Source organism: Microcaecilia unicolor, chromosome 8 (assembly GCF_901765095.1).
Source record: "Microcaecilia unicolor chromosome 8, aMicUni1.1, whole genome shotgun sequence".
Lineage (NCBI taxonomy): Eukaryota > Metazoa > Chordata > Amphibia > Gymnophiona > Siphonopidae > Microcaecilia > Microcaecilia unicolor.
This window is the reverse complement of record NC_044038.1, coordinates 77422636-77450250: the sequence shown is the minus strand read 5'-3', so window position 1 is coordinate 77450250 and position 27615 is coordinate 77422636. Positions and strand designations below refer to the sequence as shown.

The following is a 27615-nucleotide window of genomic DNA, read 5'->3' as shown; positions in this document are numbered from 1 at the left end:
CAGGCTCTGTACTAGCAAATAGAAGGCCTGGGTGCAATTCCTGGCTCTGGTTCCTGTGTTGTTCGTTGATTCTTTTGATTTGGGTTCCAGCTCCAGTTGAGACTCTGAATGCTAAGGCTAGCTGAGCTCCTGATAGAGTAGCAGAACTAGAGGTGTGTATGGGGATGGGGCTCACGGGAAATCTGCAGGAATCCACAGTATTGGTGACAAAACATCCATTTATGCTGGTGATGGATCCAAACTGACTGGAGATGGGTGGGTATGGGGGCCAGATTATGTCCACAGTTTGCCTTATCATAATATGAGATGTCTCTGCATCTTCTCTGCCTCCACAACCTCTGAAGTTCCCATTTCTCACCATGCCAAGGTAAATGGAAAAGGGGGAGGGGAAGGAGAAGGAAATGAAGAAAGTGTGTTTCATCTGTAGAGAGATCTGAACTACCATGCTGAATCCAGCAGTATACAGAAAATGCAGCTGAGAGGGCTGTTATAGGTCTTGGAAATAATGACTTTGACCTTCAGTCCTTTTCCTTTTAACATTTTCTTGAGCCTACTATCCATCCAACCTGAATATTTCCGGGGCATGCTGTTCTGGGAGTTTCTGCCTTCCTTAACCCCTGGTAGGTACCTGAGGAGATGCCACAGTAAGAGATGTTTTGTCTGGTGTCTTCTTATTAGAGGAGGAAGGCTGGGTTTGAGGGAGGTGAAGTGAAATTCTTTTTAGCATATAAAGAGAGTTTCTTTCTTCCCTCAGTCCAACCTGTTCTGAGCAAGGACATTAATGCCTCACCTCACCTACTTCTTTCTTTATTTTTTCAGTTTTCTGGGCTTGAAGCACCTCACTGGATGTGCTTTTCCCTAAGTTCCCTGCTTGGGAATGGAAGCTGGATGGGTTAATGACACATGATTTGTCCGAAGTGTTAGTATTAGTGACAATCTAAGAGATTTCCACCCTCAGGGAAGGTGTTTCTAGCAGCAGGTTCTGGATACATACTCACAGGTGCTGGAGCTTTATCCAGCTGTCCACTGAAGAAGGGAGGGTCTGTGACTCCTATTCTCTTCAGATCCTTTAAATCAGAACAGAAGAATGCTTGACTCTTTCCTGCTCAGTGACCTCTAGTGGGCTACTTAACTAACAGTGGAAGTAGCTCGTAAGCAACTGCTTCCTTCCTCCCCAGCCATCCTAGGATAGTGCGGGGCTTGAGCAGGGAGATTACATAAGATGGCTCCATGATGAAGGCAAGAGGGAAGCAGCCAGGAAAAAGGCCACGTGTGATAGCTTCCACAGTGCTGGGTACATCTGGTATGCACTATACAAATTCTTAATCATTATCAGAGTCAGATGGGGAAGGCATAATGCCTGATACTCTGATGAGAGCTGGAAGGGAAGAGGTTGTAGAGAGGCCATGTATGATGCCTTCCTGATGACAGCCATATAGGAAGGAGAGAGGGTATGCATGGTGTCTCCCTGGTGACAGCTGGATGGAAAGGAGAATTATATGGTGTAATTGAGATTCCTTAATGTCTCTGCTTGCAGCTCAAGACTCAAGACCTGTCCTATTTCAAAGATCTGTTTTCAGGAGAAGATCTCTTCATACTCATCAAACCCACCAAACCATACCACCAAGGAACCTACTGCTGCCAGATACAGGATGGACCTGACATTTTAGCCAGGAACTATTTTTATGTTAATGGTACTATCAAAACTCACTATTTCATATGAATGTTCTACCATGCTGCTTACTCTGGTTCTACTGTGCTGTTTTAATAGGTACATTACTGAAACTGTACCATAATGTTGCTATTACTAGGATTTAAATCTGCCTGTCTGCCTAGCTGTTCTAAATGTTGTATTTTGCTGATGGTCATTTTAATATTGTTATGCTATTACTACAATGTAAGTTATGTCAAGCTACACCTGATGCGCATCACCTTGGGTGAATCTCTTCATAAAGGCAGGAAATAAATCATATTAAATAAATAAATGCAGCTGGAACAGAAAAGAAAAGGCAGTTCTGTAGCACTACACACACTGATTCCAGCTGGGGTGAACCTAGGTCAACTTTGACATGCTCAGTCCATCCTGGTTTTGCTTTACGACATCTATAGACTTTTATTTTCAGTTTCTCTGTGGAAGTCAGGAATTACAAGTCCATAGAGGCAGTGCGGCAAAACCAGGACTGGATCAGTCTGTTAAGGCTGAGCTGGGTCAGAAGACCACCTTAAAAATTCCACCCTGTAGAAAGGTATTGCAGTTTTTCTTTGTACTCAAGACCAAGGAGGTTTAATTGACGGGAGATGGCGGGAATTTTCTTGACCCATTATCTGGCCTGAAACCAGTAGGAGGAGCCTGCTGCCATACTGAGTCACCCAAAACAATAGCAAATGCTTATTAGAAATAAGGACTGCTATGTGTGGCTTGACATGGACCAATAGTTTGCTTTGCTTTGAGTATATCAAGATGGCAGCTACAGCTTCAGCCTTGTCATGTGATGCTGTCTTCTGTCAATTAAACCTACTTGCCCAAGACATATCAATGGAGAAATTCTATAAAATAGCACCTCCTTTTGGGTGCCCCGATGCAGCATGGGGAGCACCAGTTCTATAACATCAGGGCATCTAGTTTCTGGTGTAAAATAGTAGTGTAAACATATATCAGTGCACCCAAAAGGAAGGCACACCTGTTTACACCAAGTCAGTGGTAGACCTAATTAGGCATGGATGTGTGTGTTGATGGTGGACACAACCATGGCCCACCCATGCCACACTCAGATACGCCCCATTTGCAGGTGTATGCTAAGGCCCTTGAGTGCTACATTACAGAATAGCACATACCCCCAGATTCTATATATGGCACGCTGCCGAGATGCAAGCACATTAACTGGCTAACAAAGTGTTATCCATCAATAATTGGATGTTAACAACCAATTATTGGCATTAATTGGCACAAATTAGGATTTACACATGCATCTGGCTGCTTGCTATTCTATAACGCTGGGATCCTAAATCCCATAGCGCATAACCCAAAGGGGGTGTGTTATAGAATAATGGGTCTCCGCACCCAACTTGCATGCCAGGATTTACACCAGGTTTCAGCAGATGTAAGTCTGGCACCCAGAGTTGGATGTGGAAGCTGATGCTATGTTTCAAGTTTCAAGTTTTATTAGAGGTTTACTATCCCGCCTATCAGAGCATGTGTGTAGGCGGCTTAGTGCCAAACTTTTCCAGCACCCATTTTTGAGCACCATTTATAGAATTTCCTCCATATTGCATTAGCGCACATAACTGCCAGCATAGGTGCCCCCTTCGGGTACCTGCTAGGTGCCATTTCTAGAAATGCCTCATATTAAACGCAATCTCACTAGCAGCAATTTCTCTGCTAAAGTATCAGTCAGTTACTGGAACAGTCCTCTCAAACTCACTGTCTGTCTTTGACCTTTCCTAGTTACAGCTTTCAGTACGGCTGCCAACGCAAAGCTACAGGAATTATTCTACAGCGTCGTGGACGCTGACGAGGATGTGGCCCTGCTGTCACAGCAAACTTTCTCCACCTCCTTCTACGACCTCCTGCTGCAGCCTGATTTCCTCAGGAGGACCAGCGTGATTCTGATCATGGTGGCCATTGCCTTGTTCACCATGTTATTCACACTGCTGGTTGGGTGCGTGAATGCTCACCTCAAAGATGGGGCAGGGGAGGAGAGGGGAGGGAAACTACTACTACTACTTATCATTTCTATAGCGCTACTAGATGTACACAGCACTGTACACTTGAACATGTAAGAGACAGTCCCTGCTTGACAGAGTTTAGAATCTGATCAGTACAGACAAACAGGACAAATAAGGGATAAGGGAGTTACTTAAGGTGGGAATGATATACAGACATGGGTACTGAACAAGTGAATAGGGGTTAGGAGTTAAAAGCAGCCTCAAGAAGGTGGGCTTTTAGCCTAGATTTGAAAATGACCAGAGATAGAGTTTGATGAACTGAGTCAGGAAGTCTGTTCCAGGCATATGGAGCAGGAAAATGAAAAGAACGGAGTTGGCAGTGGAAGAGAAGGGTACAGATAACAGAGATTTACACAATGAACAGAGTTCCCGGGGAAGAGTTCTGAACCAGTGGTCAATCAATTTCTTAGTTCGCTAGTTGAAGCAGAGGGCCATGGTGTTAGCACGTGTCATAACGAGGGATGGGACTGGCCTCTTTGGGTTCATTACTTGGGAGAAGGTAGAGTAAGCAGACTTGTTTCAAGGCAGTGGGGATAGGCCAATCTGGTTCTAATTATTCTCCCATTGCATCTAAGGAGCTTCCAATTCCTGATACTCTTGGAGAAATCAGAACTACAAGTCTAAATGCTCTTTTTTTTACTGGTCATCCAGTCTAAGATTTACTCCAAGCAGGTCCGGCCTTAACAATTACGGGGCCCTGTGCAGATCAGCTTGTTGGCCCCACCCACTCTCCACCCAAATGAGGTGTCTGGGATTAATTTATTTATTTAAGGCTGGTCCTGTGAGGAGGTGAAGCCAAAAAGACAATAAAATGCCCAATCCCTCTGAGAAGCACAAAACCAAAGAGCGAGGAGGAGCGAGATGGAGGAGATGTAAGGGCTGGCCATTTTGGTTAGCTGCCATATGCAAAACTGACTCAGTTAAGTTCGGGGCCCTGATTCTAAGAGTGATGTACAGAGGTCAGCATCAAAGTAAATGAAGAACCCAGTTAACCAACATACATCAATAGTCAACTCACAAAAAAATTAAAAACAAACTTTGAAATGATCTAGCTATTACAGGTCACGGACCAATAAGAAGCCTAAATGCCTACAATTTAATTAATCTCCAGAAAGGCATCCACTAGTAGATTCACTACTAGAGGGCATGAACAGTATATGAAAAGACAAACAGCAGTAGCTCGCCTGCTGATCTCAACACCCTTCCTACAAGACAGGTGGCAATAACTCTCCCTCAAATAGACAGATGCCTTTAACATAAGAATAGCCATACTGGTCAGACCAATGGTCCATCTAGCCCAGTATCCTGCTTCCAGCAGTGGCCAATCCAGGTCACAAGTACCTGGCAGAAACCCAGTTAGTAGCACCATTCCATGCTACCAATCCCAGGGCAAGCATTGGTTTCCTCCATGTCCATCTCAATAGTGGACTATGGACCTTTCCTCCAGGAACTTGTCCAAACCTTATTTAAACCCAGATATGTTAACCTCCGTTACCACATCCTCTGACAGCGAGTTCCAGAGCTTAACTATTCTTTGCATGAAAAAGTATTTCCTCATTCATTTTAAAAGTATTCCCATATAATTTCATTTAATGTCCCCTAGTCTGCCAGCATTTATAAACCAATGCCCAAATTCTGAATTCAATGCTATCCTTCACTGGCATCCTATGGAGTGCACGCAGGGTTGGTGAAATATGGTTTCTTTTGCTAGTAGTCCAAGTTACAAATGTGTATCCGAGATGCAATGATTGACTAGATTACAATAAGTAAATCTTTGGGGAAATATTGACAGAGGTTTCTTAACCTAAGCAGGTGGGGAAAAAAAGAACTGGGTGCCAGAACTGGGTTGCCCTTTTCAGAAAGGTGTCAACAGTTACACCCAGGATACGAACCCAAGCAGCTGGTGACATAAGAACATAAGAGTAGCCATACTCAGTATGCTATTTCTGCCTCAATAACAGCCTATGGACTTTTCCTCCAGGAACTTGTCCAAGAAACTTTTCTATCTGCTTTTTCTTCCAGAATGGCATATCTGTATGCAACTGACATAGAAGAGGACTGAGACAAGCCTACCAAAACACTGGCATGTTCAAAGACAAGGGTGGACTGACTGGTCTAAGAGGCAGGGAAAACATGGCGTGAATCCTCCTCCTCCTTCTGATCAACCTTGGATAAGTCATTTCAGCTTCCACTGCCTCAGGTACAAACTTTAGGACTTGATTTACTAACATGCATTATTAGTAAATCAGCCCTGCATTAAATAACACATTAGTGCATTGACACAAATTAGTAAACCTTTAGACCCAGGCCTCCTTCTCCTCTTTTCCTGATATCACCGAAGAGGAAACCGCCCATCTTCTCTCCTCCTCGAAATGCACCACCTGTTCCTCAGACCCCATCCCCACCAACTTACTTATCACCATCTCTCCTACTATCACTCCCCCCATCTGTCATATCCTCAACCTCTCTCTCTCCACCGCAACTGTCCCTGACACCTTCAAGCATGCTGTTGTCACACCTCTCCTCAAAAAACCTTCACTTGACCCTACCTGTCCCTCTAACTACCGCCCCATCTCCTTCCTACCCTTCCTCTCCAAAATACTTGAACACACCATTCACAGCCGTTGCATTGATTTTCTCGCCTCTCATACCATCCTCGATCCGCTTCAATCTGGCTTTCGCCCACCACTCGACAGAAACGGCACTATCCAAAGTCTGTAATGACCTGTTCCTTGCTAAATCCAAAGGTCATTACTCCATCCTCATTCTCCTCGACCTATCCGCTGCTTTTGACACTGTCAGTCACAACTTACTTTTTGACACACTGTCCTCTTTTGGGTTCCAGGGCTCTGTCCTCTCCTGGTACTCCTCTTATCTGTCCCATCGTACCTTCAGAGTACACTCTCATGGTTCATCCTCCACCCCTATCCCGCTCTCTGTTGGAGTCTCTCAGGGTTCTGTCCTTGGACCCCTTCTTTTCTCTATCTACACCTCTTCCCTGGGCTCCCTGATCTCGTCTCATGGCTTCCAGTATCATCTCTATGCTGACGACACCCAGCTTTATCTCTCCACACCTAACATCACTGCAGACACCCAGGCCAAAGTATCGGCCTGCTTATCTGACATTGCTGCCTGGATGTCCTACCGCCACCTGAAACTGAACATGGCCAAGACCGAACTTCTTGTCTTCCCACTTCTTCTCTACCTCCACTCTCTATTTCGGTTGATAACACCCTCATCGCCCCTGTCTCTTCTGCCCGCAACCTCGGTGTCATCTTCGACTCCTCCCTCTCTTTCTCTGCACATATCCAGCAGACAGCCAAGACCTGTCGCTTCTTCCTCTAAAACACTAGCAAAATCCGCCCTTTCCTCTCTGAGCACACCACCCGAACTCTCATCCACTCTCTCGTTACCTCTCGCCTTGACTACTGCAACCTACTCCTCACTGGTCTCCCACTTAGCCACCTATCCCCTCTTCAGTCCGTTCAGAACTCTGCTGCACGTCATATCTTCCGCCTGAACCGATACACTCATATCACCCCTCTCCTCAAGTCACTTCATTGGCTTCCGATCAGTTACCGCATTCAATTCAAGCTTCTGCTACTAACCTACAAATGTACTCGATCTGCAGCCCCTCCTTACCTCTCAACCCTCATCTCCCCTTACGTTCCTACCCGTAACCTCCGCTCTCAAGACAAATCCCTCCTTTCAGTACCCTTCTCCACCACCACCAACTCCAGGCTCTGCCCTCTCTGCCTCGCCTCACCCCATGCATGGAACAAACTCCCCGAGCCCATACGCCAGGCCCCCTCCCTGCCCATCTTCAAATCTCTGCTTAAAGCCCACCTCTTCAAGGTCGCCTTCGGCACCTAACCTCTACACCTCTACCCAAGAAATCTAGACTGCCCCAACTTGACATTTCTTTCTTTAGATTGTAAGCTCCTTTGAGCAGGGACCGTCCTTTTTGTTTATTTTGTACAGCGCTGCGTAACCCTAGTAGCGCTCTAGAAATGTTAAGTAGTAGTAGACTATCAGTCATCAGGGGTAGTGACCCATGAGTTATATCTGAATTTGTAACTCAGCTTGAGCTTGAATTTGGAAAGATGACTAATTAAACCCACTGATTTTATGTTACTTTTGTAGTGTTTTTATACACACCATAGCGATAAACGTTTTACTCCATTGTTCCTGAGGTTTGTCCAGCCTTCCTCTGTTCCCACTTCCTTGTGTATTAATTCTTAGATGAATAGCCACACAGACATCCATGCAGAGCAGAGGGGCAGCCTAGTGGTTAGAGCAGTGGACTTTAAGCCAAAGGCCAGGTTCAAATCCTACTTTAACTATTTTATTTTGTACTTCTGAGCCCTCCAGGAAGAGAAAAATACATACTGTACCTGAATATATTCCACTTCAATAGCCTTCAGCTTGCAGGCGGTTTATGTATTTAGGTACAGTAGGTATCTTTCTGTTTCTGGAGGGCTCACAATAAAAAAAAAAGTTAAAGTGGGATTTGAATCTAGGCCCCTTGGTTTAAAGTCCGCTATACTAACCATTAGGCTATTCCTCAGACTTGCTTCCTACTTACCTAAGAATGCCCATAATACCTGAAACTGTCATAGAGCCTGGTATTCCATTCCGGTTTCACTTTCAGGGGACAGGGAGGGGGACAGCAACCACTGGGGGATTAAGGAGATGTCATGACTTAATCCCTCCAGTGGTCAGCTGCTCAATCTGAGTACCTTTTTGTACCCTAGACATGATTGAAACAGGTCTAACTAAGGACATCCTTTTTTGTAGACGCGGATGTTTCTTCCAGTTCAGTAATCGCTGTTGGACGTTCTGATTTTGGACCTTCCCTTTTCCCGCCCAAAACACACCCACAACATGCTCCCTTGCTATTTGGATGTACATCCTTTTCTGCCTTTGCAATATTGGGCTTTGGACATTTCCATCCATTTGGACATTTTGAGACATCTGTATGCTTCAAAAATAAGCTCCATGGTGTTCCACCAGAACTGGCTAGATAGAGAGGCATTCTTCCAAGGCATACATCATTTGTAATGCTACAGCTATTAATAAGTCAAAAAGGCTCAACTGGTCGTCTATAAGACTCTTTTCCAAACAAAGGGAGTGAAAAAAATATCAGATGTTAATTGCAGGTTTGTTTGAAAGATTCCTTGAATTTCATTCCACATCGAAGTCCAAAAATATGTAATATAAAGACATTCATAGATCATATGAATCAAAGTTCCAGATTGCAGGCCACAAGACCAACATTTGTTAGAGTTGTGTAGTCCTGCTCTCCACATTCTCTGTGGAGTCCAAATAGCTTTATGTGTAAGAAAGTAGAGGGATTACAGCAAGTTACCTGATTGAGTTGGACGATTCACTTTAGTCCAGGGTTTCTCAACAAAGTCCTCAGGACACACCTAACCAATCGGGATAGATCCGCATGCCCTACCTCCGTTGTATTAAAATTTATCTCATGCCTATTCATGGTGGGTATCCTGAAAATTTGACTGGCTAGTTGTGTCCAAAGGATTGGACTGAGAACCCCTGCTTTAGTCTAAATGTAAAATATACACCAATTAAGATTAGCAGTAGTTTCATTTCCATCCTTGAGACAAACTGCTTCCAGTGCTTTAACAAGAGCTGTAATGTTGAAAGTTCAATAGGTTTTGGCTCAGTTTCAAATCAGAAAAACATCCAAAAAGTGGCACAAACTAGCAGATGGACAGTTTATTTGCCAAAACGTCCAAATTGCTATTTTTGAAACCCATTTTTAAGACAGTTTTCTATGCAGTTCATCCAAATCAAAAGGAGGCATATTGCGGGCAGGATTTTGGTGCTCTCAAAACTTGGACATTTTTCTGCCATAATGGAACAAAGCAAAAAGGTCTGGGGCTAAAAATGAGATGGCTTGGTCTAGACCTGTTTCAATCATGGCTAAGTCACAAAAAGGTGCCCTAAATGACCACAGGAGGGATTAAGGCATGACCACTCCTTACTCCCCCATTGGCACTGACCCCGTCCCACCCCCCCAAAGATGTGAAGGAAACAGTACATACCAGCCTCTATGACAGCTTCAGATGTTATGGCCAGTCCTATTAGAGCAGCAAGCAGCTCCCTGGAGTAGCCCAGTGGTGGGTGCAGTGGACTGTAGAGAAGGGGAACCAGGCTCATATCCCACTCTAACTGTTACACTTGTGGTGGAAAGTGTGAGCCCTACTTTCAGGGCTGGCCCAAGGCAAGATGCCACCTGAGGCAGAGCTAGGATGCCACCCTCCCCCGGGCTGAGATGCTGCCCCCCCTCCAGCCCGTTCGTAGCGTTGCACTGCCGCCGGCACCTTCCTTGTCCCTTTACTGCGGCTGCCTGAGCCTCTGATTAAACAGGAAGTTACATCAGAGAGGCAGCCACAGTATAGGGAAGAGGCGAGTGCCGGCGGCAGGGCAGTGTATGGGAATCGCTGCCGCTGCCGGGTAACACCGTGAAGGGGAGATGCCGGGTGTGAGATGCCACTCCTGAAGATTGCCACCTGAGGCCTCCGCCTCTAATGGTTTAGCCGCCCCTGCCTACCTTTATCTGGCTTGGAGAGCAGCTGCCACCTCTTCTTAGTTATACACTTTTCTCTTTTTTCAACCCCTCTCTTTAATGGATTTTGTATAAGCAACTCATGACTCTAACTCAACTTGGTAGTTATATAATGTTTAGGGAATAGGACATTTTGTTATGCTGTACTTTAGTAAGCTTATATCAGATCTATTCTGTTTGGTATTTTGCTAATTATTACATTGTACTGTCTTACCTTTGAATAAATAAGGCATTAAAAAATGTGAACCCTCCAAAACCCTACTGTACCCACATATAGGTGACACCTAAGGGCTATTGTAGTGGTGTATGGTTGGGTACAGTAGGTTTTTGGTAGGTTTTGGAGGGCTAACCATACAATATAAGGGGGTACTGGCGAGATGTGTACCTGAGACCTTTTATGTGAAGTGCACTGCAGTGCCCCCTAGGGTGCCCCACTGCTCTGCTGGGATGTCTGTGTGGCCAGTCTGCTAAGAATGCTGCCCCCCCCCCCCCCCCAATATATCCAAATGGCTTGCTTTTGTGCGTTTTTCACTTGGATTTTTTTTTTTTTCAAAAATGGTCCAAAAAGGTAGACGCACTGAGCACAAAACATTTAGCAAATGGCCATTTTCGAAATAAACTGTTGATGTTTTTCTGGTTTGAAAATGGCCATATTTGCTACATCATATCAAAAATGTCCCTCCACGTGCCCTTCAACTAATCCAATCTTTAAAAAATTGCTGAATGTTAGATTCTTAAGAGTCTTTAGCTTTATTGGGCATAGTAGCAATACTATGTCTCAACTGAAACCATTTATAATAGTGAGATTGAGGCAATCCATAATGTGGTTGTAAGTCCTGGAACGATAAGAAGAGATCTCCTTTTCTTATACGAGTCAATATATTTTACTACCATAAAGGCCTTGATATTGTTTGATGACCAATTTTTATACTGGGGATTATACCATAATGGAACTTGTTTAGATTTAAGCTAGGGAATATCAAAACAGTTGTCAAGAACTGTGAAAGATTGTTGAGTAGCCTTTAATGGAACAATGTCGTTGATCCTTTTAAACTTACATTCCAAAGCAGTGTAGGATTTATAGTCCCTTCATTGAAACCAGTGAAATGATAACGTATAAGGATGAGATTGGCAAAAATCCGGGACTGGGCCAATATTTCCCTCCTTGAAATGGGTCACTTCAAACCTCTACAGCTGCCTTCTTGTCCTGTTCATCCTCCACTTTCTGGCAAAACACTTTGCTTGTTATAGTGAATTTTGTTTGTATATATAGAGAGAGAGTTTGTCTAGGGATAAGGGAGTGGGGACAAGTAAGAACTGCCTACTGAGGTCACCAGAGTCCCCAGGCAGGCTCCACCTTTTTAGTGTAGGCTGATCCAGGCCTAGTCTTATTCACTTGCTCACAAGGACTTGTAGTTGAAAATTTCCTAAGAACAGGAACTAGAAACCCTGGCAAGTGGGTGGGCTGATCCAGGCCTAATCTTATCCACCTGCTCACACAGACTTTAGTTTTGAATTTCTTAAGAACAGGAACTTGAAACCCTGGCAGGTGGGTGGGGACAAATAGCAAGTCCTGAAGAAATGAAACCAGTTAGGGCTATCTGTACCAGCATCCTTCAACACACAGTAGGGATTAAGTGTGAATTTGTGTATAAGAGACTGCAGCCGATCTTCAGTGCACACAAGCTACTTCCCTCATACTACGCCTTAGGGCACCATAGTGCATTTACAGGTGCAATCTCCTTCTGCCATGCCTGGGGCAGCCCTAATCTTCAGTACTCTTTCTGCCCACCCTTTATAACATCCTACAATACTGCCTTTCTTTCTAAGTAATTAATTAATAGAACTTCTAGCCCACATTATCTATAAAATCTGAGCAGAAAATCATAAAATCAAAACAACAAAAAAAACTACTATTTTTAGTGAGAACTCTCAGGTACTTCCTGTAACTGTACTAATAACTGCTGTAATATAAGCACTAGTGACTATACCACTGAGAGAAATATGAAAGTAAGGCAGAGGACACCTCTACCCTTATCATACTACTAATCATAGGAGCCAATTTTTCAAAAGTATTGGGGGTGCTAAGCCCAATGGAAATGACCCCTCCCTGGCACATACAATGAATTTTCTCAATATTGGGGATGCTCATGCACCCACAGAGTCGGCTCCAATGCTACTAATTATCAGTGAAGATTCTCCTGAAGCTGGAGAAATAGCTAGTTACAGGACAGCTGGCTGGAGAGGAGGGGGATACAAACAGGGTATTTACCCTGAGCTTCAAGTGCATCTTAACGTTGGACCCTTGTTTATCCAGGGCCCTGAGTTCTACTTGCAGCTGCACTGCATTGTCTTTAAATAGATTGTGATTACAAGATGGACTTCTCCAACCCTTCCCCAGCCCCAGTCTCCTCTTCTTCTCCACCAGCCTTGGGAAGAGTTCCCTACTCACAAGTGAGTTTCTGTTCCATGTTGTTCTGTATGTCTTCATTGCTTGTGACTACACATTGTCAGCTCTCTGGGAAAGGGACCTTGTTGTTTGATTTGTACTAATTGTTTGTACTGCAAAAGCTGAAGAAGAATATAAGGATGATAAAATTGTGTGCCACTGCTGGGGAGGTGTTGGATTGATCAGATATCATCAAGGCCTGGAATATAAAGTAGATTGTAGTATTGCTACAGTAAGGAGTGCTAATAGAGATTCCCTGAAACTGAGTCTGAAGGCACTTGCCAGTATCATCAGTAAAGAGGGTGGTGGGGGCTGGGACTTGTAACTGCTTTGAGTGTAATCATAGAAAGGTGGTATATCATGTTATACAGGTACTTATTTTGTAGCTGGGGCAATGGAGGGTTAAATAACTTGCCCAGAATCATAAGAAGCTGCACCTTGTAAATTGATAAGAGGTGCCTGCCTGCCCCCTTTTTTTTAATTTGTAAGAAGTCTTTATTGACAGTTTGAGCAATATCCTGTTAATCCTAGCCTGAATCAGGTATTGCAGCTCTTAAACCCCCTCCTACAAAGCCCCAGCCCAGTTCAGGTACTGCTAATTCTTCTTCTTCTAAGTCCCACCTGGGGGAGGATGGTGAGCTCCCTTATTAAAGCTGACACCTATGCTGTCCCATTAAACATAGGACTGGCTCTCTTGGGCTCTGAAGACGGTGGTTCCCAAACTTTGTTCTGGTGGTACCCCAGCTAGCCAGGCTTTCAGGATAGCCACAATGAATACACATGAGAGAGATTTGCATGCACTGCCTCCTTGGCATGCAAATCTCTCTCATGTGTATTCATTGTGGATATCCTGAAAACCTGGCTGGGGTACCTCCATGACCAGGTTTGGGAACCACTGTCCTAAGAGATACTACCAGAATGTGATATATAAACTCACCACTTGGTTTTATACAGAGATACAAAGATGTCCAGACTGGAGACAGTGGAAAAGTCCTGGATTTTTCACCACCCCACCCTGATGTATTATGGGACTTGATGTCAATGGTTGTGATCGGGTACTACAAATTCCACACTGCTTTAGCATATGAGTTCAAAAACCAGGCCTGACCAAAAGTCACTACCCTGGAACTGGGTAACTTATCTCTGTTATATGGGGCAAAACTCCCTTGATTCTCTTTTTGTTGTGTTTCCCCCTACCAGTGGCATAGCTATGGGGGGGGCCACAGGGGCTTGGGGCCCCCAAACTGGATCTGTGCCCCTAGTTTGGCTGGTAGGGGTCTCCAAACCCCACTAGCTGCTGCTGTGTTTTTTCAGCGCTGGTCTCCAACGCCGCCACATTTCCTGCCCTGCTCTCTCTTCCTCTCACATCCGGTAGGCTCGTCTTAGTGAAACTGAGCATGAGCGCATGCTCAATTTCATTAAAACGAGCATGTTGGACATAACATAAGGGGAAGAGAGAGCAGGGCAGGCAATGCGGTGGCACCGGCGACCAGCGATGGAAAATGCGCTTCAGCTAGTGGGGGTTGGGGACCTCTGTCAGCCAAAGTATGTGGAGCAGCAACAGCAGTGGTGGGGGATGGCAGGGCAGCGATGAAGGGGGGTGACGGGCAGTTGGACCCAAATGTGCCCCTTCACTTTTGGGCTCTGGCCCCCTCCCACCTTGAGGTCTGGCTATACCCCTGCCCCCTACCTTTCTAGTTTCAATATCCCATCTCCCTCAATCCACTGCACCTCTTGGTGTTATCTGACAGCCTGTGACGGATGTCTCTGCACCTCTTGGGGTCAGATGGTCTGGTTCTCGCTGTTGTGAGTGCAAGAAATGGGCAAGTTTGATGCCAGTCCTGCTGCCATACATGGAATTAGCTGTGTGCAGGGTGACTTTTTGTTACTGCCATTTAAGGAGCTATATGAAAGGATTATTAATGGCTGCCAACCAGTTGGGGACAGACATGCAGACTCTGGCAATAGCAGAAAATTGGGGCTGCCTGACAATCTTGCTTGAGGCAGTAGCCTTAGCTTTTTGCCATTGTTCAGGGAAAGGGGAAATTCTAGTAAGGGCAATAGCTTTAACATCGCTGTATTCTCAACTTGCTCTGCTCAGTAGTTAAGGGTCAGGGTCATGCCTTTTTGATACACCACCTTTCTATGGTAAAAACAAAGCAGTTTGAATATTATATTCAGGTACTTTCTCTGTCCCTTCTCACAGGTCTTTGTACCTGGGGCAATGGAGGATTAAGTGACTTGCCCAGGGTCACAAGGGGCTGTAGTAGAAATTGAACTTCTTTCCCATGGTTCATGGCCCACTGCACTAACCATTAGACTACTCCTAATTGCTGTATATTGCCTCACTGGAAGCTCTTTATATGATTTGTTCTTCTGGCTCTTGTGGAATGCATGAATCTGTTTTTTTTTTTTTCTGTTAGAAACAGCTGGAAAGATGAGGGAAGAGGTGGAGGCGGGGGTAAGTTATCTCTTGAGGCTCTTCAACAGGAATATGAAACTGGAATCGCAAAAACTTGAAGAATTTGGGGAGAGATTGACTGAAATCCTGTGTGAGAAATATGCTGATCACTGGTACCCTGAAGATCCAGTCAGGGGGCAGGCATACAGGTGACGATGGGGACCCTAGGTAGCGGGAGGAGTGGAGGTAGGCCTACTAGGGGTTTGGGAGAAAAGAGAAATGGGCCTTGTGAGGGATGAAATGATAGTGTTTTGGGCTTGGAGGAGGAGAGCATAAGAACATGAGCATTGCCAGACTGGGACAGACTGAAGGTCCATAAAGCTCAGTAACCTGTTTCCAACAGTGGCCAATCCAGGTCACAAGTACTTGGCAAGATCCCAGAACAGTAATACAGATTTTTATGCTGCTTATCCTGGAAATGAGCAGGGATTTTCCCAAGTCCATCTTGATAATGGTTTACAGACCTTTTTTTTTTGTCTTTTATGAAATACCAAACATTTTTTAAACCCTGCTAAGCTAACTGCTTTTACCACATTCTCTGGCAATGAATGCCCTCTAGTCTTAGTATTTTTGAAAAAAGTAAACAAGTGATTCACCTCTACCTGTTCCACTCTACTTAGTATTTTATAGAGCTTATCTCCCCTCAGCTGTCTGTTCTGCAAGCTGAAGAGACCTAACCGCTTTAGCCTTTCCCTCATAAGACAGTCATCTCATTCCTTTTATCATTGTCGTGGCAGGTCTACAGTTGGTGGAGGGAAGAAGGGAGGGCAGTCTACTTGGGAGATATGGGGCACCTATACTGGGGGCCTGGGAGAAGAAGAGGGACAGGCCTACTGGATACCAGAAGGCTTGAACATAGGATGCAAAGAGGAAGGGCATGACAAGCAAGATGAAGCAGTAAGTCATAGCTAGTTATAAATGACTCTTGTAAACTGTTAAAATTGCACATGTAGGAAATAAGTTTCAACTGCATGGCTACATTTATAAATGTAGGCCTTGAGTCTAGAGCTGAAAATCCGTGCAAAGCTCTTAACTTCCCCAGCCCTAATTCTGTCCCTGTTGTCACCTACTTTTATGTTCCTAAATAGTACAAATTAGGCACTCAACCCTAGCACATTTTCAAAGAAGCCAATTTAGGAGCAAAGATGCATTGAATGTTGGGTCCTTAATTTCTAGTACACGTCAAAGTAATCATTCAAATTCCAACTGTAGTTACTGAGCTCTTACCTAGGATGAGCAGATGTTATAGTGGTCTAGCCAAGTTGCACTCTTTCTGGGTGGGGCTGAGTAGTCTCTGCTGATGGGATAGGTGTCTTGGTGGGTACTAACTTGACTATGCAGACTAAGGAAACCAGTAGAAGACAATATAGACTGAAGACAATATGGACCCAGAGATTTCATTCCAGGAAACAAATCGGGCTCAGAACAGTGCTAATGGCCTCAAAGTGTCATTGTTCCAAGAGTCTAGCCAGACGCCCAATTTTAAGTAGGCCTGAACCCAAAGTGGGTGTGCATGAGAAATCGCCCCCATCTGGCATCTCTCTCCTTCCCTCTTCCCCCTGATGATCTGGTGTCTCAACTTCCTTGCCCCCTCCTCCTATACAAATACCTTTTTAAGCCTTCATTTCTTTGCTAGCAAAGATGTATACTTGGGCCCTGAGCCTTCCCCTTGACCTGATCACACATGATTTGCTGCTGTTGGGTGGGCCTGTACCCACCTGTGGCTATGCCACTGCTTTATTCACAGAGCCAAGGTATTTAAAGCTCACACTTACCAGTAATTGATAGCAAAATCCGCATATCCACATGATCTATGAATCATCTTCCCCTATTATTCAAGGCAGAGAGAAAATAATCAGGGACAACCCTACTGTTCAGTAGCTATTTAACATGTAGCCTTGCTATTTAGCCCCTGTTGACTTAGGCAAATGAGGCCATGCAGCAAGTGTCTAGAGGATGTTTATTTCATGGGCAGCTCATGGGACATAGGGCCCAGGGCCGGTCAAACCCGGGCCCAGATGCACTAAACGTTTTTCATCGTTAAATGAGCCCTTAAGGAAGAATTTCCTATCCTTTCCATGCACTAAAGCCTATTTTTCGACGGTAGTAGCAGCTAACGAAACTGGAATGCAAATGAGAAACTACCATTGAAATGTAGACAATTCGGAATGCACTAACCATACCGACGATAGCAACGATTCACTTACCACCAGAAATTTAACGTCAGCTCAGACCTGTCGTTAAAGCCTGAGCTGTCATCTCCCCACTGCCCCCTGCACGATGAAAAACCAAATTGCTGGCATGTTTTAAAAGAAAAATGGCTCCCTGCTTCCCTGTGCCTAAAATAAAAAAGGAAACTAAATTAAAAAAGGATCGGGAGGGGGCAAGGCGCTCATCAGCAGCGTCCTGTATGGACGGCCTGGCCTTGCCTTGCTTGCGCATGCTTTACGAGCCGATTACCGACGGGGATTAGTGCATCGTTCTTTCCAATACCGCACCAAACTTTTTGGGGCTGTGTTTTTGGAGCATGCTTCGTTATTTGAGATTCGGTAAAGGTTTTTACGTTTCTGATTTTTTTTACGTTTGCTTGATGTTTATCTAATCTCTCCTGCTCATCTGTCTGGCTCCAAAGCAGGAGCTGTCAGCTCTCTGTCCAGTCCCCTCCCCCCTCCCAAGCAGAGAAATATCCTCCTGTTGTGTTTGTCAGAGGACCTCACTGCTCCAAACACTGGGATTGAGAGTGAAACCAGGAGCTGGAATCCAGCCTAGAGAGGGCTCAGAGACAGCACAGCCTGGACCCTTGTTTTGTCAGAGACTGCTGTTTAGTGCTACACCTGACCCACCCTTTTCCACCCCCACCCCAACACAGCAACTCACAGGACAGGAGGGCTAGATGGCTGCTTTCAATTCCTAACCATCACCAATCTCCTATCTCTCATTCCCACTTCAGTAACTCCTGTTAGTCTGTCCAACTCAGACTGTAGAATATGTTGGTTTATGCTGATTAAGTCTGCCCTAGCTAGATCCTAAGCTGTGCTGGATGGGAAGACTATTGTGCTGCATGCAGAGTCTAACTTCTTAGGATTTCAGGTTAATTTTTGAAGAATTTGAAGAGGGGCTATCTCTGTTCTATATGTGTGACTGCAGGGCCAAGTGTCTGAATAGGGATCTGTTTGTTAGATTCTGAAATTTTGATAACACATTGTTTTTCAGAGTTGGCAAGACTGTCTGTTCTCCTAATTCCTGGTCTGTGTGCTAAGTTATTTTTCTTCTATACTGGTGTAATATTTTCAATGATGCCATGGCTGGTAAAAGGGGTGTGTCTACTGTGGGGGCTTAGCCATAGTGATCCCGCCCCTGGATGGGTAGGGGCGCCGACTAATAGACTGCAGGAGGGTGCTAGAAACCCTAGGGCCGGCCCTGATAGGGCCGTGTGTAGAGAGATCACTGGAGAGACCAAGACAGGCATTTTCAAAAGAATGTACAAGTCATACTTGGGGATGTCTTACTCATAATGTCCAAAAAAAAAAAAAAAAGTCCATCTCGCAGCCATTTTCAAACAGGAAAAACATTGATTTCCTGTTTGAAAATATGAATGTTCTAAATGAACAGCAGTTTTCCAAACTGAAATGTCCAAATTATGAACTTCAATAAAATGGGGACAAGGACATCTGTCTGGCAGCATTTGTATGAAAAATGGCCACACAGACAACATTGCAGAGCAGAGGGGCAGCCTTGTGGTCTATGCAGTGGACTCTAATCCAGGGCACCCAGGTTCATATTCCACTGCAGCTCTGTTATGTTAATAACATAACAGAGATTGGGGGGGGGGGGGGGGGGGGGAGAGAAATACCTACTGTACCTGAACGTGCCCCACCTCAATCCTCAGTAGGTATGTCTGTTTCTGGAGGGCTCATATTTTAAAGGATTTGAACCTGGTTGACGGTCACTGCACTGACAGCTAGGCTACCCTTAAGACCTGCTTCCTGCTATGTTCAGAACTCTTGTAATACCTGATGTCAGGGAGCCTAGTTTACTTTTCTGGTGTCACTTTTTCAGGGGTGAGGGAGAGGGACAGTAACCATTGGGAAATTCATGAGAGGTCATGCCTTAATCCCTCCAATGGTCAGTTACTCAAAGCACACTTTTGTACCCTGGATGTGACTGAAACGTGTCTAAATGAAGATGTCCTCCTTTTTTTTTTTTTTTTTTACTTGAGCGTTTCTTCCCATTCAGTCTTCATGTTGGATGCAGGGACGTAGCCAGGCCTTGTGGCATGAGGGGGCCAGAGCCCGAGTTGGGGGGGCACATTTTGGTCTTCTACCCACTTCACTGCGCCCCCTTTGCTACCACCTTGCCGCTGCAATTTAATACCTTGCCTGGTGAGGGTCCCCAACCCCCCCCCCCCCCCCAGCTTAAGCCTTCATCTAGCACCGATCTGGGTGCTGCCGCATTGCCTTCCCTGCTCGTTCTTCCCCTCACGGCCTGCACACTCCTTTTTAGTGAAATTGAGTATGCTCAGTTTCACTAAAAGAAGCATGCTGGACGTGAGGGGAAGAGCGAGCAGGTCAGGCAACATAGTAGCGCTGAGACCAACGCTGGATGAAGGCTCCAGCTGGTGGGGGTTGGGGACACCCACCTGCAAAAGCAGGGGCCCAGGCCCCCGTGGCCCCACATAGCTACGCCACTGGTTGTATGTCTTAATTTTAGGCTCTCTAGTCCTGCCCAAAACACGCTCCTTTGCTATTTGGATGCACTTGCAGTATATGATGTCCAAATTCTGCCATTCCAAAGGTGCAATTTGAATCTTTTGGGCAGATGAACACTTTTTTGGGCATTTGTGACATCTATCTGCTTTGAAAATGAATGCCCAATTGTCAAATTAGTTGGAGAGGTTCATAACCCGAGGGCTGAAGTCTCTGCTCCCTCCCATAATACATATTATAGAGTCTGGAATTCAATCAGGCCTTCCTATTGCATGTCTGATGTAGGCCAAGGCTTCCCTAACCTCTCCTAGGGACACCACAGTCAGTCAGGATATCTAGAATGATTATCTATGCTGGGTTTCCTGAAGACCACAATACATTCTTCATGGGTCTTAATAATGGGCCAAGTCAATGTTACCCAGTTCTGTCCTGAAACTGGCACCTATCCAGCTGGGTTTTCAGGAGTGCCAGAACGCATGTGCATCTGACAAATTGAAAAAGAGAACATTATCTGCTTTGTCTCCAATGTGTACAGGCCTGTCAGGCCTCTTTATTTTAAGAGCCTGAAAACCCACCTGGTCAGATATACCAGATGTACCTAAACCAGGGTAGGGTTGGAGATACACCCAGCTAGAACTTGAGAGCTGGAAAGTATCATAGCCCACCAATTTGGGGTCAGACCCACCCAAAATTGTGGCTCTTGCTGTGGCTGGTGAGGATCCCCAAGCCCTGTCGGCTGAAGACCACCTCCTCCCCCCTTCTGCAGCCAGAGCTCTTCCAAGCTGCAGCCAGCAGCATGTCCCAAACTTGACACCAACACCGCCCCCCATCCCCCCCCCCCACATGCTCAGTAGTTGCGTATGCACAAACACTGAGCATATGTGGTTTGCTGGTAGTGACAGCAGCCTCCGGACACTGCCACAGAATGTCAGTTGGAAGAGCTTTGGCTATAGGGGGAAGGGGGGGGGGGGTTCAGCTGCTGGAAGTTAGGGATCTGCCACCAGCTCAGATATTTTTTTATATTTGGGGGGGGGGGGGGGAAATTTCATGCCCACCCACTTGGGCTCAGGCACACCTGAAATGGACTGTGTGGCTGCACCACTGAATTGGAAGCTTCCCATGGTGGGGGGAAATAAAGGTTCCATTGCAAGGCCTTAGGAGCAATACTTTCTTAAAAACAGTTCCAGAATGCTTAGAGGAGACCTATAGCTATGGGGCATGTTACTGAAATTGTAGAATTTTAGGTGTTAACCTGCTCGAGGAACTCGGGGTGATCATGATGTTGGGTCCTGCTTGGTGCTTAACACTTTCTACCTTCTCTCAGGTGCATCCGGGTGAATTCTTGGCAGCAAGTGGATGATGTGTTGCTGAAGGCCTGTGCTCAGAGTGACATAGTGTATACCAAGCTTCCACTGCCTGTGGAAATCACCCTTTGGATAGACCCCAAGGAAGTCTGTTGCCGGTGAGTTGCCATCCAAAATCTGAATATTTTTTTACAGGGGAATTACTTCATCTAAGCATCCTGCTTGTGGAAACCCATTCTGGCTCTTCATCTGAGGGCTGGTGGGTACTGCAAAAGGGATCTGCCATGACTTCCCCTTCCCAGGGGAGGATTCAGGGATGCCTTCACCTGGCAGAAGAGGCAGCACTAAGGGGATAACTTAACAAATTAGTTTGGGGTGTGAAGACTTCGGGAAGTAAGGCGGACCAGAAAATGTCATTGAACTGCTTTCAGTCAAGCAGATGGGAGAAGCTGCTTTGCTTAGTTCAGTTTGCTTATGAGGTCCTTGCCAATGTGAATCACCTGCAGTGTAACATCGCTGGTGACTCCTGCAGAGAGGATAGGAGCGAAGGGAGCAGTTTACAGATTGTAAAATGCCAGTAATGCTTTTTGGCTTGGAGGATGCTGGTGTAAATTTGGAGGGAACTTGAGTGTAGGAGTCCTAGCAAATAGCTTTTTCATGATTTGCATATTTCCCATGCTTCAGAAAATGTTCAGAGTTTTTTTTTTTTTCCTGTTTTTCTACTGATTTGAGAAATTAGTTTTGTTTTAATAAAGTCTCTTTTTCTTAAACTAAGGCTGGGGGAGCAGAGCGCATACTTCACAGTAGCGGAGTTCACCGTGCTTGAGAGTGGCAAGAGTTCCAGCATGATCCAACCTGATGTGACCTCAGATTATCACTCGGAACTTTCTTCTGGTGAGGTCTTGGAGAATTCATCTGAGGTGGTTGGTGGGGTATCTGACAGCTCTTTTGGCTGCGAGTGGTCCTCGGATGATGAAACCCAGACTATGGTGTTGCAGTGCCCTATACTGGACAGATACAGTGGGCCTAAGAACAAGACACTAAAGGAGATAGACAAGACAGTTATGGACCTCCAAACTCCTGACAAACTGAACATATGCAATGGACCCTCTGAAGATGGGATCTCTCGTGGAGTGACCCTGAACTATGACAATATGCCTATGCACAAAGAAAGTCTTGTGAGACATGCTGAAACTCGGTCACTGACTGTTCAGCTGCCAAGACATGCAAGAACAGCATTTGAGCCTTCTGGTGAAGACGCCCTACCTGATTCGAGCATGAGGATGTCCATCTGTCAGGATGTATCTCAAGTTGAGGGCTTTTCCAGCAGTGGGAGCTGTGTTGAAGGCACTCTAGGGTGTGTCAGCAGTACTGAGTTTTACAGAAGTGGGAGCTTCAAGATATGAGGTTACTGTGGGCAGAGATTGGAGGTGAGCTACCTGAAGTCTTGGTCAACAGCTGTCTTTGCCTTGAGCAATAACTTGAAGAGCTTCCAGCAAGGCATCAGTGGCTCCTCAGGGCAAGGTGTGTGATTATATAACTTCAGAAATGCCAGTAAGCCCCTTTTTCAAAGCCTCATCTGTTCCTAAAGACGAATCTTGCTAAAGGTGCAGGAGGAGGAGGAACATTAATACTTTTAGGAGTACTAGGAATGTCTGCAGGGGAGGGGAAACCTATTGAAATGAAGTAGCAATGTGTTTATAAGCAAAACATGGTAACTTTCTTTTTAAGCCTGGCTATGGGACTGCACTTGCTGTGCTAGGCATTTTAAGTTCAGCAGCTAAGTGCAAATGGGCTAAGCTAACCTGGTAAAAAAACTCCACAGTTCCAGAAGGGGGGGGGGGGGGGAGACTGGGCCTTGGTTTTAAAGTCTTACAAATTCAGATTCAAAGTTCCGTTAATGGGATAGATTTTAATGGTTTTCCAAGGGGGTCCAACCGAAAAGCCTCATATTGGCGTTTGGGAGGAATTCTTAAGATTGGGGGGGGGGGGGGGGGGAGGAGTATGTCCCACCCCAAGACTTTTCCATAGCCCAAGGAATTTTGTTTTAATGCACAGGTTGGTCTCTCCTCTATCTAGGAACTGTTCCTGCTGCAGACTTACCTTGCCATACAGTAACTATACCCATGCAGCATTAAACCCTGCAATATAATACTTTACCTTCATTGTAGAATTAATACCTGCCAGTCACCCCTTTTTGCTCTGCAGCTGTACCCAGTAGTCTGTCAACTGTCTTTTTTATAAGGTGGTGGGTGAGCTAGTCATTACAAGTTTGCTATATGTCCTAACGTGCTGATACTATAGGTATGTTCAGGAATGTGTAACCCTACCTGGCAGAGCAGTACCTCTTATTTCAAGCCAAATGCAAGAAATGTAACCGAGGATCCTTGTTTTATATGTGAGATTAAAACCATTCTATGAACAAAAACTGTCTTTATCCAGTTTCTTCAAAAAAAAGTCCTGCCTTTTCTTCCTCTCATTGAGCAGCAGCCAGGCATAACTACCTATTCCTATGTCTGTTCTCCTACTGCCCTGTAAAATATAAGATTCTGCAATGCTGCAATAGATACAACTGGAAGATGTGCTTGATTATCCCCTTTCTACCTTGTGCTGGGGTCCTCCTTTGTTCTTTGGCTTCATACACAATGGATTGAAATTGAAGGAAGTGGTACCTTTTGGTCTCTAGAGACGGTAAGGTTCTTATGACATGGGAGTTTTGAACAAAAGGTTTAGGTGCTCTGGAGCAGGTTGAGGCTGATCTGGAGGCTTTATCCTTCCAGAGTGTGGTGACTAAGCAGTTATATTGGTCTGTATGCCATCCTAGGGCCTATGCCCTGTTAAATGCTACAGGAGTGGTTGGCTGCATGCAACTTAATAAAGTTTTTTTTTATTATTATTATCCTTTAACTAGCTGGGGGCATCTTTTTCTCAATAGGCGTTTTTAAATCCTTAATCTGTTTTGTTTCACTCATGTCATTTTTGAATGTGAGCTTAATTGTAAGCAACAGGGGTGGTAGAAGTGGGCACCTCCTTTAAGTGCCCTGATACCAGCTGATGAGAGCCTATTCTGTAACAGCATCTGGCTGCCTGGATTCTACATTAAAATATTAGTATGTCCTGGTCTCAGTAAATCTAAAATCTAGGTGCCTCCAATAACACCAGCTATAGACACCTACTACTACTAGTTAGCATTTCTATAGCGCTACAAGGCATACGCAGCGCTGCACAAACCTAACTGCAGTGCCTACATGTGACAAAGACATATGTAACACAGTAGCCCGTACATGGCAGCTCTGCCTAGGGCTGGTGTAAGACATTTAGGAGCCCAGGGCAGAACTGGGGGAGGGGGCCCAAAAGCTGGCTTTCAGCTTGTGCCTCACTTAGCTTGAGGCAGGTTTGGGGCCCTGTTTGCCAGCTCTGGCTCTGCCCATATGAACACCTCCTTGCATTTACACACTGGGCTATTTACTATACACACACCCTTACAGACTAGTGCTTTGCTACTACTTAATGTGCAAAAGTGAAACTTACCTGTGAAAGTGCTGGTATTCTGTACCTTTTATACATGCAAGCAGTGTAATTAGGTTGTCAACTAGCCAATTTTTCAGCTGGGCCTGAATGGTGGTATTTCAGTGGCCATCTGCTGGTAGACCTTCAATCAGCACTAGAAAAGCAGGTGTGTGTGTTTTTTGTTTTTTTTGTCTCTGATGCTGAGGCAGTTTGTCATCTGTATCTCGCTGTTGCCTGTATTTCCCCTTCTCTCCATGCACCTCCCAGGTCCTCCACGTGCCTTTGCTGCTGAGTTGATTCAAGCAAGCAGCCTCTGCCTTCATTTAGGGCCTTCCCTTAGCTGCATCCCACCCATGCGGCTACAGGAAGTCGCTTCCCAGGCCCTGCAGGTGCCTTTGCTGACACCGCTGCAGTGATTCGAGCAAGCAGCCTCTGCCTGTATTTGGGGCCTTCCCTTGGCTGCATCCTGCCCATGTGGCTACAGGAACTTGCATCATAGAAGGCAGGACACAGCAAAGGGGGAGGTCATGAATGCAGGCAGAGACTGCTTGCTTGAATTATTGTAGCTGTGTCGCTCATCAGCAAACGCACCTGTAGGACCTGGGAGAGATGCTGGAAAATAGGATCTGTTGCAGGGGCGATTCAGGGAGACAGTGGGAGAGATTCTGTCTGGAACAGGAGAGGGACTTGAGGAATGCTAAACTCATCAGAGGGAGGGAGAGATGCTAGATAATTGGAGAAGGGGGGGGGGGGAAGATGAAGGATCTGCCCAGAGAAGGTGTGTGTGTGGGGGGGGGGGGGGGAAGAGAGATGGAGAAACCAGACTGAGGGAAGGGAGAGATGCTACACCCAGAGGTGGAGGACAGGAGGGGGTGAAGGGGGAGACCAGTTGGGGGGAGGGATTGGTGAAGGGGAGAGACACAGGACCCAGGGAGGGAGGGTGCGATGCCAGCAGACCATGAAGGGGGTGGGCAGGGAAGAGACTAGGAGATGCTGGCCCCAGGGTGGGTTGTGTGGGAGGGATAGGGCTACAAGAGATGGTGGCCATGGAGGTAGTGTAGGGATAGGACAGGGCAATATTCCTTCTAAGACAGGGATGCAGATGTGCAAGTCATGATCTGAGTAGCAGTTGGTTTGGGCTGGGTATTGGGCGGGGAGGGGGTGAGACCTGTACAGAAAGTGATTTTTGAAAAATTATTCCAAATTCAATAAACAAAATTGAGAACTTCAATTTATTTCTATTGAACTAAAAACAAAATATAAAATATACATATCAAAATAATAAAATAACTTAAATAGGAATACAGTGATGTGAATTTAACCCACCTCATTTCTGATTTCCCCTATTGCAATATGTCACACTGCACTGATTGGGTTTTTTTTTTTTAATTTTTACACAAAATGTAATATTGGACAAAAGGAACCTAATGCATTTCTTTAAGGAACAAAGCTATCCAAACACCTAGATCACCTATGTCACATGAAAAGTTATTGCTCCAGTTACACTAGCTTTTAGCAGCAATAATTGCAATCAAACACTGCCTATAAATATCTTTCACGTTGCTGTTGAGTGAGAAATCTTAACCCGCTCTTCTTTGAAGAGTTATTTTAAATCAGACAGTTTTGGCAGGACCTGAAATGAGCAGTTCATGTACAAACACCTATAACATCTCTTGGGATCAAGTTGGGATTCTTGACTAGGCCAAATGCCAATCCAAAACTAATCTTGTTTCTACTCAGCCATTCAGATGTAGACTTGCTTTGGTGTTTTGGATCACTGTCTTGCTCTATAACTCAATCACGCTTCAGCTCACAGACACATGACTGGACATTCTTCTTTACAATTTCCTGGTACAGTGCAGAAATTCATGGTTCCCTTAATAATGCAAGTTTTTCCAGGTCCTGAGGAAGCAAAGCATGAACATCCAGCACAGGTCCCATTATAGCTGGTGTAAAGCAAATACTTCATTATTCCACAGTAAGAATATCATACCAACAGTCAAACAGTGGTGTGATTCCCTAAGTCCAGAGGAGAACAGGAATGTAACCTCTGAGACTCCAAATAAACCAGAGCCGTAGAGGATAACACATTGACTTCCACACGGGAAGTGTCATCAAAAGCCTTCTTTATTAAGGTACCAAAAAAGATCTGACATGGGGCCATGTTTCGACAGGAACCCCTGCCTGCCTCATGGGTCAAATACAACAGTACTTGGATTAGACTGTAAGCTCTGTTGAGCAGGGACTGCCTCTTCATGTTCAAGTGTACAGTGCTGTGTACATCTAGTAGCGCTATAGAAATGATAAGAAGTAGTAGTAGTAGAGCCAGCTGTTAGAGCAGTTTTATCAAGGCACTGTTTCTAAGTACGAGTACAGTTAAGGATAAGTAAGCTGATGATCAGGGCTGAGGCCATTACACCCATATGTCTCATAACTAAAGAATAAAGGGAACTGGCTTTCTAGTGATTAAAGAAATTCCACTAGTGCTCTCTATCAGTGAAATGCATTACCACCACCATGTTTGACTATTGGTAATATTCTTACTGTGGCATGCTGGATTTGCTTTATACCAGATATGATGGGACCTGTGCTGTCCGAACACAAAGAGCTCCACTTTTGGCTCATCTGGCCATAGACTATTCTCCCAAAACTAAAGGCTTGGCGATCATCCGGGTGTGTTTTTGGAAATGTGATACAAGCGTTGAAGTTACTCTTTGATAGCAAGGCACTGGAAAATGCTGCTACTCTGGTGAATCCCATTTTGGCCCAGTCTTGGGGCGGCATCATGCATTCTGATCTTAAAGTTGAGGCTGGAGGCGTCTGCAGTTCTTTGAATGTTTGTCTGGGAGGTTTTGTGACTTCCCAAA

General features: G+C 45.2%; 2 protein-coding genes across 2 annotated transcripts in view; both read left to right on the top strand.

The window, feature by feature from the left end:
• SPACA6 (sperm acrosome associated 6) overlaps window positions 1–5788 on the top strand; it is a 47625-nt gene extending 41837 nt beyond the window's left edge. Inside the window, exons 7-9 of the mRNA XM_030213363.1 lie at window positions 1538–1694; window positions 3446–3659; window positions 5749–5788. Of these exons, the coding sequence (XP_030069223.1) occupies window positions 1538–1694; window positions 3446–3659; window positions 5749–5788 (411 nt within the window). The remainder of the gene's footprint in view (window positions 1–1537; window positions 1695–3445; window positions 3660–5748) is intronic.
• A 6894-nt stretch (window positions 5789–12682) lies between these two features.
• Window positions 12683–23199, top strand: LOC115476174. Its single transcript, XM_030212398.1, has 4 exons — window positions 12683–12772; window positions 15191–15377; window positions 21259–21396; window positions 22014–23199. Exons 2-4 carry the CDS (start codon window positions 15205–15207, stop codon window positions 22642–22644), a joined length of 942 nt encoding a protein of 313 aa, XP_030068258.1. The 5' UTR covers window positions 12683–12772; window positions 15191–15204; the 3' UTR covers window positions 22645–23199.
• The last annotated feature ends 4416 nt before the right edge of the window (window positions 23200–27615 follow it).